General features: G+C 39.3%; 1 protein-coding gene across 2 annotated transcripts in view; it reads right to left on the bottom strand.

Moving 5' to 3' along the window:
- Gmds (GDP-mannose 4,6-dehydratase) overlaps window positions 1-17347 on the bottom strand; it is a 547719-nt gene that overhangs the window by 286032 nt on the left and 244340 nt on the right. For both annotated transcript variants that reach the window (XM_037205844.1, XM_028881187.2), the window contains exon 7: window positions 4838-4965. In XM_037205844.1, coding sequence (XP_037061739.1) covers window positions 4838-4965 — 128 coding nt within the window. The remainder of the gene's footprint in view (window positions 1-4837; window positions 4966-17347) is intronic.

Below are 17347 nucleotides of genomic sequence, written 5' to 3'. Positions count from 1 at the left end.
CTTTAAAGTTTTTTCCACACACTAGAATGTAGCTGAGTTATTGAGCACTAGCCCATCAGGAGCAAAGTTCCACCCCTAGCAACACACATAAACACACAAAAACACACTATACCCAAATACACTATACACATACCATACTCTTTACACACACATGCACACACACCACATATATACATATATATACTATACATATGTACTATATATACACCATACATACACATGCACACACTCACACACACTATATACACAATACTTTGCATATATAAACACACTATATATAATACACACATACAACATATATACACACACTACATAGACCATACTCTGTATATATACACACACATATTTAAAGACATATACCAAGCCGGGCGGTGCGGTGGTGGCGCCCGCCTTTAATCCCAGCACTCGGGAGGCAGAGGCAGGCGGATCTCTGTGAGTTCGAGGCCAGCCTGGTCTACCAAGTGAGTTCCAGGAAAGGCGCAAAGCTACACAAAGAAACCCTGTCTCGAAAAAAAAAAAAAAAAAAAAAAAAAAGACATATACCATATGCTGTATACACACACAACACATACACATACTATACACACATACTATATACACTATACTCTGCACACACACACATAAATACACATGCACACAAACACACACACCATATACAGCATATTCTGTATATACACATACATAGTACATATACATATATATACACACAAACACACCATATATACACACTATATATACCATACTCTGTATACATACACTAATGTATATAAACATATACACACATACATACATATACCATTTTCTGTATACACACACATATGCCTTCCATTGGAAAATGAAACCTTCGAACTGCACACAAGGAGCTATTAAATGCAGTCTTTGAAAAATACCCCAAGAACATATCTTTATTTAGAAGAATAGTATGGTTTCTATGTTTTTTCTAACAAACCAAACATTTCTAGAAAGACAACTTGAAAATGTCTTTTGTTGGGTTCTGGAAAAGTAGTACCACTCAAGGGAAAGGAACTATCTTGTACTAAGAACATACTTCTGGATACTTCCTGCCAATGAGGTATCCAGTATTTTCTGGCTAGAATTATGTTCCAGAAAATTTTATCAACATAGACCACCATCAGAACTTATTAATCAAACTGTTATCAAAATGTTTATGTAAGCACATGGCACCACTTTATAGCATATTATTAGGCATCTATACTTGCTTTTTGTTCATTTGTTTAAAGGGTTACTAGGTAAAGAAAGCTTGGGTCCCTGCCTCAAATTACGCTGGTCATACAGCACAGTAAGATATCATATATTTGAGGCAATCATTCCAATATAAAAAAAAGTTTTAACTCTGTATATTATAGCTTTCTTTTCAGTCTTATGTGGCTTTAAAGAAAGCATAGGAAATTGTGATTAGTGGCAATTAGAATTGTGACCATGGCATTTGTCAACTGAGTCTATGTTGAAGGAAATTAACTCAATGACTCCTTCTTTGACTATATTCCACCATCTTTGCTACAGCATTGACAATGAGAATTGGCTTGAATACAGTGTCCATGACCAGTACACTGTCACACTCACTATGAGCTCCTTCAAGTGTTCATGATCGAGAGCAAACATGAAAACATACAAAGGGCTCAGTTTGGGGAACAGATAGTCCTGAGTGAGTATGTTCTGTTGATGGGAGCACTGTCAGGTTAAGTACTCCAATGTTTCAGACACATGGGAATGGCAATACCATCCCCAATCTGTGTTGTTGAAATGTTGACAGTTGTGTGTGAAAAATGTTAACTGGGAAAATGCCAACTGCAACTTCCCCCAGTTTCTTCTTTCTAGATATTTACAGACTGGTTTGCTCCCCTACAGAGACCTCTCTAGCAAGATTAGCTAAACCCACCTCCTTATTCAGCTGTATGTAATAACCCACATCCTTACTAATACCATAAACCTGCCTCTTCAATTTAGATGTTTAAAACAAACATGATGAATTTCCAGACTGTTGGTTTCTTTCCATCAGAGTGCACAGCCCATCCAATCTCAGCTTTTCTGTACATGTGTCTGTGTGTCTGTCCTTTCTTCATGAATCTCAGCTCAGTCAGGTCAATCCCTAAGCTATGCAGGTAACACCAGTCCAGAGAAATAGTAAAGAAAATAAAAACATGTGGAAAGTTTCAGGAATCTAACTATGTTTTATGAGAAATATGAAATATTGATAGCTTATGTTTGCATAAATTAAGATTCAAACTTCCAGCTATTAGCACTATGGTAATTAGTAAATAATACTTTTTAAAATGCTGTAGTATGTGGTGTTAATTATGAAATAAGGGTAGACAGCATTCTGCACACTTTAAAAAGTTTATGAAAAGACACTGGAAAAGTTGTAACAATTTGTTTATTCTGAATAGATCATAATTTAATGAAGTTTTAACATTTATTTTTCAAGTTGAAATGTTATTTTTTCCACTTTATTATTTCTAAAGAATTTTGATCTAAGGAGCAAGACTGTAAGGAGATGCTAATGAATCAGATCCAGCAACAGGACATGACTATAAATTGATATAAAAATGCTTATGAGACAAAGGGAGTATGTATCATATTCCCAACATTGTAGCTAATATTTTTTAGAGCTGTCACATCCTTTTCACAGATGAGTAAATTGAGGTATAACTGGTGTGAGCCGAGCAGCAATTCACTTCACTGTTAAGACCTATCATGTTGATGCAAGACAGTAACTGTTCTCTGCACCTAAATGTAAAACCTCTAGATTTACCAACAGTTTTATGTTTAAATGAGAGGCATGGTGTGCAATTAATATGTGTAAATGAGACACCAGCATGATCTTTCTGATTTATACCTGCCAATAGGATGATCACCTGTCAAGAAGCACATGTTTCTTAAACAAGTCATGCTTCTCTGTAGTTTTATTACTGTTGCCTTTAATTTTGGCCAAAACATTGTAATTGTAAGTCTCTAAAGTTATCTCATTTTAATAAACTTTGAACCAAAAGAAATGACATTGTTTCTTTAAATAAAATGTAGCAAACTACAAAATTTTAAATAATGGTATTGCTTTTCTCAGGAACCAAGTAATTTAGACTTATTTCAGAACATATAAATGAGAACTATAAAACAAGTTTCTTACATCGGCAACATATGTTACTATTGGAGCCCCCAGGAGAATCCTCCATACATAAAACCACTTGTCTTGTAGAACAAAAAAGCCTGAGCTGTCAAGTACAAGGCCTTACTGTGTATGAGTGACTGGGTTGTGTGCCATGTGACACTTTCCCATTTTTATTAAAAGACCTAATCACCATAATCTCAGGTGTATCTTTTCATATTTTGGCTTTGGGGCATATTGTACTACACCATCTTGTACACTTTAGAAAGTGAAGAATAACCTTACAACGTTATAAACACCAACTTACACATCCATCATTCAAAGTACTGGCCAGCACTTTTGTTTCAATCAAATAAAAAGGAAATTGGGAAAGATTTCCTTGTTAAGTAACATTCAGCATGCCCAATCACTGCTTCTGAGCTGTGCAGCCTTAAACAGTTTAACATGTTTAACCATATTTGAGGGGGAAACAGGCTGACTAAAGAAACCCACCCTGGCCCTAGAACCTATAGCCAGGGAAAGAAACACAGTTTGGCTCCTATCAGAGGCATCTCTGCCCCTGGCCAGCTGACCTGTGAAACCAACCAATCACAGAGCAGGAAAGTAGCACCCTGGTCCTTGAGCCCAGAAGCAGGGAAAGAAACACAGCCTGGGTTTGGGCCCTGAGCCAGAGAATTGAACACTTTATCCCCAAACCCAGAACCAAGGAAACATGCCCTGATTCTGAAACTAGTACCAAAGAAACACTCTTGGTCCCTAGAATCAGAGCCAGTGAAAGAAATGTGCCCTGGCCTCAGAATTAGAGTAAAAAAGCTAAGAAAGGTCAGTGAAAGAAACACAGTTTGGCTCTGAAATCAGGGCCATCTCTGCCCGAGCCCACAAAACTGACCAATCCCTGAGTGGAAAAAACTAACCAATCCCTTAGTGACTCTGCCCCCAAGAGATCCTATATAAACTACCCTGTCTGGTCAGTTGTAGGCTGTTCTATCCATCCTGATAAAGGTAGCCACTCTCCGGGGCTCCTCCTTCCCAAATAAATGTCTTTCTCAAGAGTTTTGGGTGAAGACCTTCATTCACGGGCACAGAGAAGAACCTTACTGAGACATCCCATAGTGGACTGAGCAAGGGGGAGCTGAAAACAACACTTTTCTCCAGAGCCAGAGGAGATTGCTACATTTCTACAGGGGTTTCCCCTTTTGCAGTATGAAGCAAAAAGAAGCAACATGGTAGGCCAGAGAAGAAGCATAGCTCTGCTAGGAAGCCCCCTTAAGTGGGGCAGAGCAAAGCTCAGCTATAGCGGCTCTCCAGGAGAGGAGCAGGATTGCTATATCCTGCAGGGAGACCATCCCCCACCACACCAGATACAGCCCAACTCCCAAACAGTCAAGTTACCTTTCCCTGCTGAGCTGTCCTAGCAGCTCCAGGACTGACTCTCCCAAGCAGTCAGAATACCTTCCCTTGCAGGGCTGAGCTGTCTCATTGAAGCTCAAGGTATCCAGGATACCTCCAGGGCTGAGCTGTCCTAGCAGCTCAAGGAGTTGCTTGACTCCCCAAGTAGTCAGGGTACCTTTCCCCCAGAGTTGCAAAACTCACAATATTTGTGTCAGCAGAAACTTATATCTGACCAATTCTAGGTCAAGCTTCTCACTGCAGGCCTGGAATTTAAAGTATCAACTGATACAGGCAGTTTTAATGTAATGAGTTAGTTCCTACCTCTACATAGTCCTTGGCATGGCCCCAGTCTCGTTTTGCGTCCAGATTTCCCAAACTGAAACATTCCAGTTGTCCAAGGTAAATCTTAGCTACTGACCGGCTAATTTTTCGAGTAACAAAATTAGCTCCTATAAAGAGACAAAAGATGTATTATCAGTAGAGTACGTTTGACATTTAACAGATTGGTGAACCAAACCCAATATCAGCCTCTAGGCATTTCTTTCATCCCATCTCCCCACTAAAAATAATAATATAAATAGAAGAACGATCATTAGTTGTCATTTAGACAAGTTAAGAAGCTCTAATTCTAAGTGTCATATCAGCTCTACTTTCATAACAAACATTTCTTCTTTGGAGGATGTCTTAACATTCCTAATTTGCTGTTTTAATGTGTAACCCAGGCTTTAGGCCAAAGAAAAGCTATTGGAATGCCAGTTTTTAAACAGAAAATTCTAAAGGGTTGTATAAGGGGAAATGCCAGAATGGAAGACAGACATCTAAGACCACCCTGATTTTTTTAAAACACAAACATCATATATTTCTATTAATAAGGCTATTTTAGGGCCCATGGGAAGAGGGAGGAAAGTAACCGTTCACAGGGTAAAACTAGTTACAGGAAACCCAACAGGAATTTCTTTGGACTGCCTTTCTCTTAACAAAATAAGTGGTGCTCACTCTCATCCAGAAACCTGCACATCCAACCAAAAATAAAGTATGATACAGTTCCAAGTCAAGAGTTTCTCTGTACCAAACTTACTGTAAGGTCATTTTCCAATTTCATGTAAATGTCATCTACAAAAATGGACTTCTGAATTTTGTACAAATATTTTGAAATGTTTGGATAAAATGTACCAAAAATTGACAAAAGTATTGAAATTGTTTTAATTTCCTGTTTCTTAATGATAACTTCCATCCACCTTTACTTTATTATTTCTTCTTTACTTATTTAAGAGATGGAGTCTCTTTTTTTCTTCAGGTTGTATATGGTGGTACAGACATGTACTATGACCATTAGGGAGACTGGGACAGGAGGATCATGAGTTCCAGGCTACACTGGGCTATATAGTAAGACCACATATATATAAAATTTAATATATATAAAGCAAAAATTATATCTATATTCATATTTATATGGGGAGAGAGTAAGAGGGAGGAGGAAGGAGGGAGGGAGGAAGGCAAGGGGATGGAGATATTGAGAGAGGGTGAGAGAAACTGAAAGAGATTGAGAGAGTAGGAAAACTTTGTTGACCAGGTTGGTCCCATGCCCTGGACTCAAGAGATCCTCCTGTGTCAGGTTCCTGAACAACTGGGATGGTGTATGCCAAGTTTCTTCCTATCATAAAGAGGGCACTAAATCCAGGTAAGGTTATCAGAAAGCACTGATTAATGGCTTCATGCAGTTTAAATACATGGTAAGTAACATCATGTGTCAGGAACTTTGCTTCTGTTCTATGTTTCTATGTTTCTGTAGACAGAAAATGGAAGCAAATATGACAAAAAGTTTTCGTTTCTGAAGAAACTGGCATAGAAACAAGGGGGAATCTTTCTAAATAGGTTTTCTAAACTTTGGCAAGGATATAGACTACAAGTTCAAACACAAGCTCTAAACATTCACAGTGATCGTGTATCATGAAAAGCTCAATGAGCATACCACGGAAAACCAAATGTTTACACACCCCAAGCATCTCATGGGAAAGTGATACACAGCTAACATCCCAGCTCTCAAGAGGTGGGGGAAGAAGATTGACATTTGAGGCCCGCTTGAACACAAGAGATCTATCTCAAAACAACCTGATAACAAAAGAAATTGCTGTCAGTTTTTCCATGGCAATTGACAAAACTGGTAATAAGGGTCAAGAATGGAGACATGTTTTAAGCAGCTCTACTCTAAGCAGGCATTGGAAGTTCTCACCTGCCTCAACTTCAAGTTGGGATCACAATAGGCACATAGGACCAAGTAAGAGTTATATTTCAAAGGCCATATCTATGAATATCACTTCTGTTATATAATGCTTGATGACTTGGCTATGTTTAGTATAAATTTTAACTTTTTTCTTTCTTTTTCATCTGTCTTTATATGACCTCCATAGCAGTGGAGGAAAGGCAGCTGATGTGAAGTTTTTGAGTTTCCATCAACCCTTTTAGAGCCAAATCACTTCAGATAAAACAGTAAATTAAGAAGATTTAAGGACTCTTGACTTGGGGGTAGGGACATCATCTTGCTTTGTAGTTGGATGACAGAATTTTAGTACCTCAAACTAGTCTGATTTATTTGCTATTGCTGCTGACTTTGCCTAATGGTAGGCTACTGTCTTGTGCCCTCAGTAAGACTTCCTATTTAGCAACTGTAATCTGAAAAGGCCAGAGGAGATTAGGAGAATGATGAGTCTTTCTACAAAAGTCAGTGTTCACTTTCTATACAACCCAGGTGAAACTAATACACAGAGTCTCATGTCCATCTTTAACTCCCACACAGGGTTCTGCTCTTCTATCCATTGCCACATGTGAGTATTGCTGAAGTATATGAGCACTGTCTTATAGCAGTGAGAGTATGAAATGAAATGCCATGTTGATGTCCTGGAGCTCCCTGCCTGCCAACAGAAAGGAAATTACAGGAAGATAGATCTCCAGGAAGATGAGCTGCCCTGTAGTTCTGGATGGTTTAAGAAGGTCATGCCACCTCTCATACATTTATTTATTTTTATTTTCACTTTGGAGGTTTTAGAAAACTGTTTTCTATGTTTTTATATGCTAGACCCATATACAAGAACATAAAACCCATGTGCAAAGCTAAAATTTGTTTCACTTTTCTTGTCTATACCATTACTTACAATTTTTGTCTATACCATTAATTATAATAGCAAAACTCATAATTGCAATTACTTACAATTTTTTACAGTCCAGGCAACTATACTTTGCATCTTATAAGGTTCTGAGCTAAAGGTCATGTTGACTGTCGTTCTAGCCTGGACACTGCCTCATTCCTGTGACAACAGATGAGTAGATGGCTGTGAAGCTAAGCCATCACCAACACATCAGAAAGTGGGTCAGATCCTGAGCCACAGCAAACTTCTAGTTTCCTAGCTTTGTTCCTATGTTTGATCTTGACATCAATGTATATACATGTGCAAGTGAGATACATATATACATAATCCTCAATAATCTAAACTTTCTAGTATGATGTCATTGGGTACATCAACATAATATCCTTGTAGTCACATACCTTTTAAGACAAAATCAGAGGGGAAAGAAGTGACAAAATTAATAAAAACCCATCACTTAAGTGACTAGTATTAAACAGAGGTACTGAATTGCCTTTCAGATATGAATAGTATACTTACTGAAATCAATGAATGTGATATTCTTAATGTATATATGTAGACAAATGTGCATGTGGGTACAGTGTAACATGAAGAAGAGGACTAGAAAGGATAAACATACGGCGATAAGTAAAGACCTAAAGCAGCTAATGGACAGAAACTAGGAAACCACTGTGATATAAGGCTAATTGTTCTAGCTCTAGTTCTGGCATACTTTTTCCCCCTTTGGTTTTGGTGGTGGATAAGTACAGAAAATATATTGGGAACTAAAAGTGTAAAACTGAACATGAAGTTTCACAGCTTCAGTTCTAAATATAATTCTAACTGCATAAAGTCCATTAAGTTGTATATGCTTTGGGTCACATTAATTTTGATGTGTGATGTTTTTATTTCCAAGGTTTATTTTTAATAAAAAGTTTATTTAATATCAGCTGTTAAATCACAATATATTTACAACATTCTACTTCTATAGAGATATTTTTTAAAGCCATAATCTGATGCAAGACACTCTATGCTAACTCCCTAAAAATAATGGAGGAATTGTGATAATTCTTACACTTAGCATGCTAATCAAAATGACTGCATTTCAAAGGTCTGTCTTCACAGTTCTAAAATTGTCCAATTTATCCCCCAAGAAGGATCACAATTATGAGTATATTGTAGTATTTGCTATGTGAATATGAATATATAGATAAGACTGCATGTGCACATGGGTACATACATGTATTTGTAAAATTTTCTCTGTCACCATACAAATTGTATTTGAAGAAACAGTAGTTTCTCTCATAAAAATTTTATTCCATTGTCCAATACTTCATTTAAAAGTTTTCTGCAGCTACATAAAGTACAAAGTTTGCAAACAAGAAGTCACTCCAATTCATCCTGAACCCCAGGTGAACATCTGGTTGGGGCTCTGAGTTTCCCCTGTGGTAATCTCTGGCCACCCCACTGAGAACTGCCTGGGCTGTGGCTCAGTGTAGACAGGGTGTAGAAAGAAGAGGCACTGAGAAGGTCATGGCTGATTGAGCACACTACTGAGATCAGAGAGACCATACCTCAGTTTGCTCACCAAGCCTTGCCAAGAGCAACACTATTTAACTGCAGGTACTCACAATCCAGTGGGCATGTTTCAAAGAGTCCCAGGCTTGAAAGAGGACAATTCACATTATGCATTTTTTAGGAGGGGTACTATCTTTTGGCAAACACTTATAAACATGCGCTTAAAGTGTTGTTCAAAGAATTTTGCTATTTTCATCAAATTTTCAGTGCATTTCCACAGATAGATAACTTTTAAATTCATAAACACTTGTTTAAGAGTTTCTTAACTTTGGTATTGTTGACCTTGGGGTCAGATAACTCCTTTTAGGGGACTATCCTGTACATCCTAATTTAGATTTTATACCTTCAGCTGAAACAACCAAGGATTCTACAAAGTTGCCATATTCTCCAAGGAGATAAAATCATCACCTTAGTCAAACAGAAGATCCCTGACAAATAAATCCCAAGCATTCAAAACAAGTTTACATATAAAAGCAACCTCAACCACAGATACGCTGTCATTTCAAGTCATTCCATTCATTTTATGCACTAATCAAGCTCTTAGAGAGCTGATGAATATGGCATCTTAAAATTATGACTACACAGGGTGAATTTTCATCTCTAAATTAGTGTGACTCCTAGTCTGGCTCTGTGAAGGGGTGGCAGCCGACAGCACACATTTGGGAACCATCCATTTCAAGTCTGGAGACTGGCTGAGACCACCAAGAGGGAAGTGAACAATAAAACAAATTATCCACAAACCAAGTTCATTGACACTGACCCATTTAGGGTCAGACAGAGGAGGAAGAAAGTCTACAAATCCTGTGTCCAGGGAGTGCCCAAGAAGCTTCTATGTAATGAAAAAATCAGATGGTGAAGTGACCACGGGTACAGCAGCCCAAAGGTGACTCAGGCCAGAAGACAAGATGAAGAGGTCTGGGATGTGACCAGGAGAGCCTGCTTAGTTAATGTTTAAGGTCCTGGGTTCCATCTCCAACATCCACTGTGTGGGGATGGGGAAAGAATAGCAATCTAGAATAGAAATATCTCAGAGACAATCAGCATAGGCAGACACTTCCTGGAAGCTTTTTCTGCAAGGCAGGAAAGTGGGTGATGGTTTTCAGAAAGGGAGAGAAAGTAACGTGTTTGCATGCTGAAAGGGAAGACCTAGTGATGAGGAAGAAACTGAACTGGGCAAACTGAAAACCCTTGGCATCAGAGAGTCAAGAAGGGAGCTGGGAGAGAAGGAAGGCTCCGTGGACAGTTTGTTTCTGGGCACCTAAAAAGGCAGAGAGAATAACACATGCAGGTATGCTGTGCACAAATAATGACTGAAGGCTTCTAGTTGCTCTTCAAGTCTAAAATACTCCCTTTCCCTATTACAGGATTTCTCTGCATTGTGACTGCTGCACTTCTCAACCCCTCTTAATTAAGCAGCTCTTCTCTATACCTTCTAGTAGGCCACAATCAGAGCAGTTAACTAGTTTACATATTGCACCTCAGGGCATTACTGTACTCTTTCCCTTTTTGCCTAGCACTGGGGGGTTGGCTTGACTCTATCAATCTGACTGCACCAAATTTTATTCCAGAGGGAAAGCCTACTTGTGTTGGCCCAAAGAATCCTCTCTCCTGCTATGTGCCTAAGAGAGCAGCTGCAGCCAAGGCAGGACCTATATGAACTTTCCTTGGGTCTTCCTCAAAGAGCATTAAAAGAAACCATTTCCTTCTGCAATGAAGAATACGAAGGTGTTGGTGACCCTAGCTTTGGCTTCATAGAAACAGACTGCTTGGAAAAATTGAGGCCAGGATTAAAACCACACACACACACACACACACACACACACACACACACACACACACACACGTACGTACACACACACACACACGTACGTGCACATGCAAACAAAGACATAAGAACAAAAACCCAGCAGACAACACTCAAATTTCTGGCTCTAGCTAACCTTAATGCCATTGTTACACTTGAAAAACATCCATTCAAACCGGGCAGTAGTGGCGTACGCCTTTAATCTCAGCACTCAGGAGGCAGAGCCATGCAGATCTCTGTGAGTTCAAAGCCAGCCTGGTCTACAGAGCGAGATCCATGACAGGCACCAAAACTACACAAGGAAACCCTGTCTTGAAAAACAAACAAAAAAAGTCCATATAAACCTGTTTGTCTATACTTAGTTATTTTCCATAAACCTAACATGAGTTTTTGTATTTCTAAAGCCAGAATCTTGGAAAAATCAGAAGTCTAAACTTGAGGGGCAATTCCATCTGGCCCAAACCTTGAACGTTTTCCTCTTGGGATTCCTGCCATTGCTATTAGGTGCTTCTCTTGCCCCTGCATTTCTTTCTTCTAAATCACTACTAAAAATTCATATTTTCTAAATATAAATTCAGCTATAATACTCTTTCTTGAGTGGTTACAGAGGCCAGAATAGTCCCATGTGATCTGTCACCTGTCACCTACCCAGTGTCTCCTCCTTATCATGTGCCCCTTTAAGTTGTGCCAAATGGCACAGATATGCCAGCCATGTCTTTGTTTGCAGACCCCTTAGCAAGAAAAAGTCTCTCCTCTTCTAGACATGCCCTTCTATTGGCAGGAAAATTTATGTTCACACTGTGTCCCTTACTGCCAGACACTTCAGCTGTCATCTCTGTGGGTCTCCCGAGCTCTCCCATCCACACTGTGCCCCTTACTGCTGGACACTTCAGCTGTCATCTCTGTGGGTCTCCCGAGCTCTCCCGTCCACACTGTGTCCCTTACTGCTGGACACTGCAGTTATCATCTCTGTGGGTCTCCTGAGCTCTCCCGTCCACACTGTGTCCCTTACTGCCGGACACTTCAGCTGTCATCTCTGTGGGTCTCCCGAGCTCTCCCGTCCACACTGTGTCCCTTACTGCCGGACACTTCAGCTGTCATCTCTGTGGGTCTCCCGAGCTCTCCTGTCCACACTGTGTCCCTTACTGCTGGACACTTCAGCTGTCATCTCTGTGGGTCTCCTGAGCTCTCCCGTCCACACTGTGCCCCTTACTGCTGGATACTGCAGTTATCTTCTCTGTGGGTATCCCGAGCTCTCCTGTCCACACTGTGCCCCTTACTGCTGGACACTGCAGTTATCTTCTCTGTGGGTATCCCATGCTCTCCCACAAGGGGTGGAGCTGCTTTTGCTTTGTCCTCCTCAGCCATTGCAAAGAATACATGCTCTTAATATATACCACCAAGCTTTAGTTTTCTTGTACCAACTACAAATTTTTAATGACAACTATTATATTTGTCACTTTCAAGGGTGTCTGGCATGGTTCCCAACACATGACAGATGTAAGGATAGATCTTTAGGAAGGAGAGAAATTCAGGAGAGGATTCAGAGCTACTGAGTGGTTTAAATAGCAACAAATCTCTTTATAAAAACAACATACCATGTGCCTGATTATTTCTTCTGTGAAAGTTCCAAATTAATCAGGCATACTTAAACTCTGAATGAGATATGCTTGTTTCTCAAGGCCATGCACACTTCAACACATCAAGGGACGGCCACTGATGTCAGGTAATGACAAAGAAATTACCTGGCTATACCAGGCAGCTTGTGTCCATATTGAACACATGTAAATTTACGGTCTGCCTTCCTATGTGTGGAGATCTCTACACAAGACCTTGCTCCCCACTGGAAGAACTTGGGGATAACCTAAAAAAAGAAGGAATACTTCTTCATAAGCACATTCAATATACCTAGGAGTCAAAAGCTTCTGGGATTAACACAGAGATACAAATATCTTGTGAATCGACTCTTTTTTTTCAGAAATGACATTAGCATTAAACAACTTACCACATATCATTATATATTTGAGGTTTATTTTAGAATTCATACAGCTATTTCACAGAATGACAGTGTTTATATATTTAGCTGACAGTGCTCAAACTTAAAACTCTTTGGCTAAAATTTTATATCAGCTTCCATCCCAGTTCAGAAGTGTAGTGACATTTAAGAAGTAAAGCAGGGCCACTTTATGTGAATTTCATGTTCAAAGTAACTCTAAAAAACCAGCATTGGCTTACAGCCATCCCAGCATGAAGACTGCAAAGTAAGAAAATCTTCAAAAGGCCTTTGATTCAAATTTCTCATCTGATAGGAAATTAGGACAAATGTCTATAAAATGAGCAACTGTGTCTCCTTCCACAATAATCTTACTTAGCTCTTTTGATATGGTTTTATTGTTCTTTCCTGTCTCAGAGAAGCAAATGCATGCAAAATCTTGAAGTCAAATGAGTACAGAGGGCAGTTTTTCTCTTGAGGAAAGTAAGCAACATTGTATCCTCTGTAGTCACTGTTGCTAGTAAGTTTACTCAGACAATGAGTTTTTAAGAGGGCTTGGTTCTACCAGCAAGAATGATTAGAAATAAAGGCTGACCACTAAGTATTATGCATGGGTCAGTAAATTGTTCATATGGGAATGTGTGTGTGTGTGTGTGTGTGTGTGTGTTTGTGTCTGTATGTGTGTGTGTATAAATGATCAGAGAACAAAAGCAAGAGGAAGGGAATTTTTGATATTCCTACTTATCACATAGTCTTTTTCTTACAAGATCATCTACTCCTTCTTGAGGTACCCATTCCTTTGGGCTTCCTATTCAAAGTCCTAAGGAGAGAGGAATGTACAGGATGGTACAAATGAGTATGGCCAAAGCAGTAGCAGGAGCTGTAACAAGTGAGTAAAAGGGAAGGCTTAAGGAGCAAACAAAACTAAAAGAACAAAACAAAAACATCTGTAAATGGTTTTAGGACAACCCACCATGCTATGCAATGGTTTGAATGCAAACCATCACACGCCTCATGTGGTAAACACTTGGTTTCCAGCTGCTGGTGCTGTTTTGGGAGGTGGTGGGGACTTTGGGAGGTAGGGACTAGCTGGAAGAAGTAGGTCACTGAGGCTGTGTCCCCAGTGGCTCTACCTTGTCCTGCCCCCTTCCCATGATTCCATCTGCTGTCTGCCTTTCCTACCATATACTTGTGCCTGAAGCCAAAGCACATGGGACAAGCAACCATGACCTGAATGCCCAAAATAATGAACCAAAATAAATCTGTTCCTTTAAGTTGTTGCCTCAGGTATTTTAGTCACAGAAATAAGAAAGCTAACTAATACGGAACATAACACACAAGAAAACAAATGTCCCCCTTCTTCCTTCTTACCTATTTTGTGAACCTAGCACTGAATTTTAGAGTTTGAACACATCTCTTCCAGCTGGTACTTGATCTGCATGAAAGCTATGTCTGTGATTTGATAATCATCAAATCAGAATAAACACTACTAAGAAAATCACAAGAAAGCAGATTTGGTAATTATATAAATTTATGATTTGAAGAGTTCTAGAATATGAAAGCATCTACTTGGAGATATCATTGAGATACTTAGGATAGTCTCTATAAACCAGGTACCATGAGACAAAGCTTTTGACCACTGACAGACAAACCTAGTCCTTTGATAGCTTAAACCTAGTTCCTATGTCAACGATGTAACAAAATTGAGGTGAAAGACTGATTTGCTTCTATACTTACTTTTTAACTAATGTTAATTAGTGAAAATTGCTATGGGATAATGCTTTTGTACACTGGTTTAGTAAAATGCTGATTGGCCAGTAGCCAGGTAGGAATTATATGCAGGATAAGCAGATAAGGAGAATTCTGGGAAGAGGAAGGCTGAGTTAGGAGACACCAGCCCACCATCCAGGGAGCGGCATGTAATGGCACACAGGTAAAACCACAGAACACGTGGCAACATACATACAGATTAACAGAAATGGGCTGAGTTCAAGACTAGTCAGTGGTAGGCCTTAGCTAGTAGCCAAGCAGTTTTAATTAATATAAGCCTCTGTGTGTTTACCTGGGTCTGAGCGGCTGTGAACCCAATGGGACACAGGAAGACTCTGACTACAGAAAATATGCCAGCACATTTTAAGGTTTGGAAAACCTAAATCGGACAAAAACAGGGAAGCTCACATCGGGGAAACAAAGTGTAATAGAAGGGACAGGCCACATCTATACTGTAATTTCTCCCCCTCTCAAAGTTATGATCTCTTTAATTATTATTGTTGCATGTATATACATATTCATGAATGTATATATATATATATGTGTGTGTACACATACACACACACATACATATAACTCAGTAGGTTTAGTTAGCATTGCTCCTATAAGTATAACATGCCCAAGGCTGACTGCTTAGATTGGACAACCTAGAAGGGAGGCTTGTCCCTACAGGAAACTTAAGACTCCCTCTTTCAGTATCCACTGGCCACATGTAGCTCTTGATCTACAAGTGAGACCATGTGGAATTTTCTCCATCTGTGTTGGCAGTCAGCTGGTGTCATTATGCTCATGTTGTTTGGACAACATTACTATTGAGAGGTCACCTCCTCAATGGCACCCCCACAAGTTAGGGATCCTTAGGGATACTCTGTTTTAGCATTTTGGTTCTATTTCAGAATTAAAAAATTCCAACAGGTGGCTGGACAGAGGCTCTAGGATAAAAAATTGTTTTATTATCATAAAATTAATTTACCATTAAAATAAATTCCTAAACATCAAAAAAATTCACCAATCATTAGGATCAGCCCACATGAAGAATATCTACAAAACAATACCTGGAAATTAAATATGCCTCACCCACATGACAGAAGCACAGACCATTTTTTTTTAGCATGATATCCATTTACTACTTTCTTACATCTTAGCTATTTAATTACCACTAAAGAAGCTCTCAAAGCTTCATGCTTTGCCCAGGCAAAACAAATTAAACTGTTTATTCTATTTATTCCCTTATTCATTTCCCTACTTATTATTCCTATTTATTGGTTTGTATTTAATTTATTTTTTGGTACTGGTAGTGGAACCTTGGGCCTTGAGCTTGATAGGCAAGTACCTACTACTGCAATATATTCGAACCTATATTATTCTGCTTTACTATTATTATATGTTCAGTTGTGAGGAGATACAAACTGAATCTATTTCTCTAGGTAGGAAACTAGTAGTGGTCATAGTAATGATAATCTGCTAATAGCTTCACTTACACTATTTCCTTTAATGCCCATAATAACCCTAAGTGAAGTCTATTATCATCCAATTTCACAGATGAGTAAACCATTAGCTCAAGAGGCTGAGAAATGAATATAAAGGCACTCCTTTAATAAGAGGTAGGGCCTGACTAAATCAGAGCAGGTGACTAGGTCTGTATCTCTACCTGAGGAATTAGAGGGAGGAGGGCTAAGGGAGTGGCTCAGTGGTAGAGGAAGGGTTAGGAATACTTGAAGTCCACGGTGCTATTCTCAGCACCCAAGAAATGGTAGACAAGGATAAAGTTCCACAGCAAACACTGAAAAGGAAAGCTCAGACTCTAAATTTTGAAAAGAAAATCCAATATGGCATTTTGATTCAAAAGACAATGTAGAATAGCAGTGTACAAGTGAAGGGGGAGATGGGTAAAACAGGGATGAGGGACTCTAGTTAGGGAGAGGGAAGGAGAGAAATACTGAAGAAGGAGGTGGGAGGGTAAAAGAACAGTAAAGATTTCTGAACGAGTCATAAAGAATTATACTATTAACACACACACACACACCTACCTATATAATTTAAATAAAAGTTTCCCATCTAGGTTGACTGCTTCCTCTAAGAGTCACAGACCATGTAATAACAACAATTAAAAACAATAGCAGGCATGAGAAGCCCTCTTTTGGGTGGTTTGTAATGATTGTTCAAGAGACTCCCAAACATTATATGCTATTGCTATTGCCCTTGGTTGCCCTACAGAGGCAGAAGTCCCTACTGCTGAAGACAACATGAACTTCAGATACAGAGTCCATAGGCCCCTGAGCTAGAACTGACCTAAAAGCCACTTCCTTGAGGACAGACTTTCATAGTACCAGAATTCACCATGCAAGCTTCCAAAGGAAGGAAACAACCAATAGTCCTACCCAGCTATGACACCTATGAACCACACTGATGACCAGCATGGCATAATAATCCTAAAAGTGAAGTAGTGGCAAGCAAACTGTGGCAGTAAATAATAGCTCTCTAATTGGATTTAAGACCCCTCAATGTGAGGGAAATTATGCCTGGTACTGGAAACCCAGCCAACGAACCAGGGCTAGTGAAGT

Source organism: Peromyscus leucopus, chromosome 5, assembly GCF_004664715.2.
Source record: "Peromyscus leucopus breed LL Stock chromosome 5, UCI_PerLeu_2.1, whole genome shotgun sequence".
Taxonomy (NCBI): domain Eukaryota; kingdom Metazoa; phylum Chordata; class Mammalia; order Rodentia; family Cricetidae; genus Peromyscus; species Peromyscus leucopus.
Note: the sequence above shows the minus strand (reverse complement) of the source record. Positions and strands in the feature narration are given on the sequence as shown.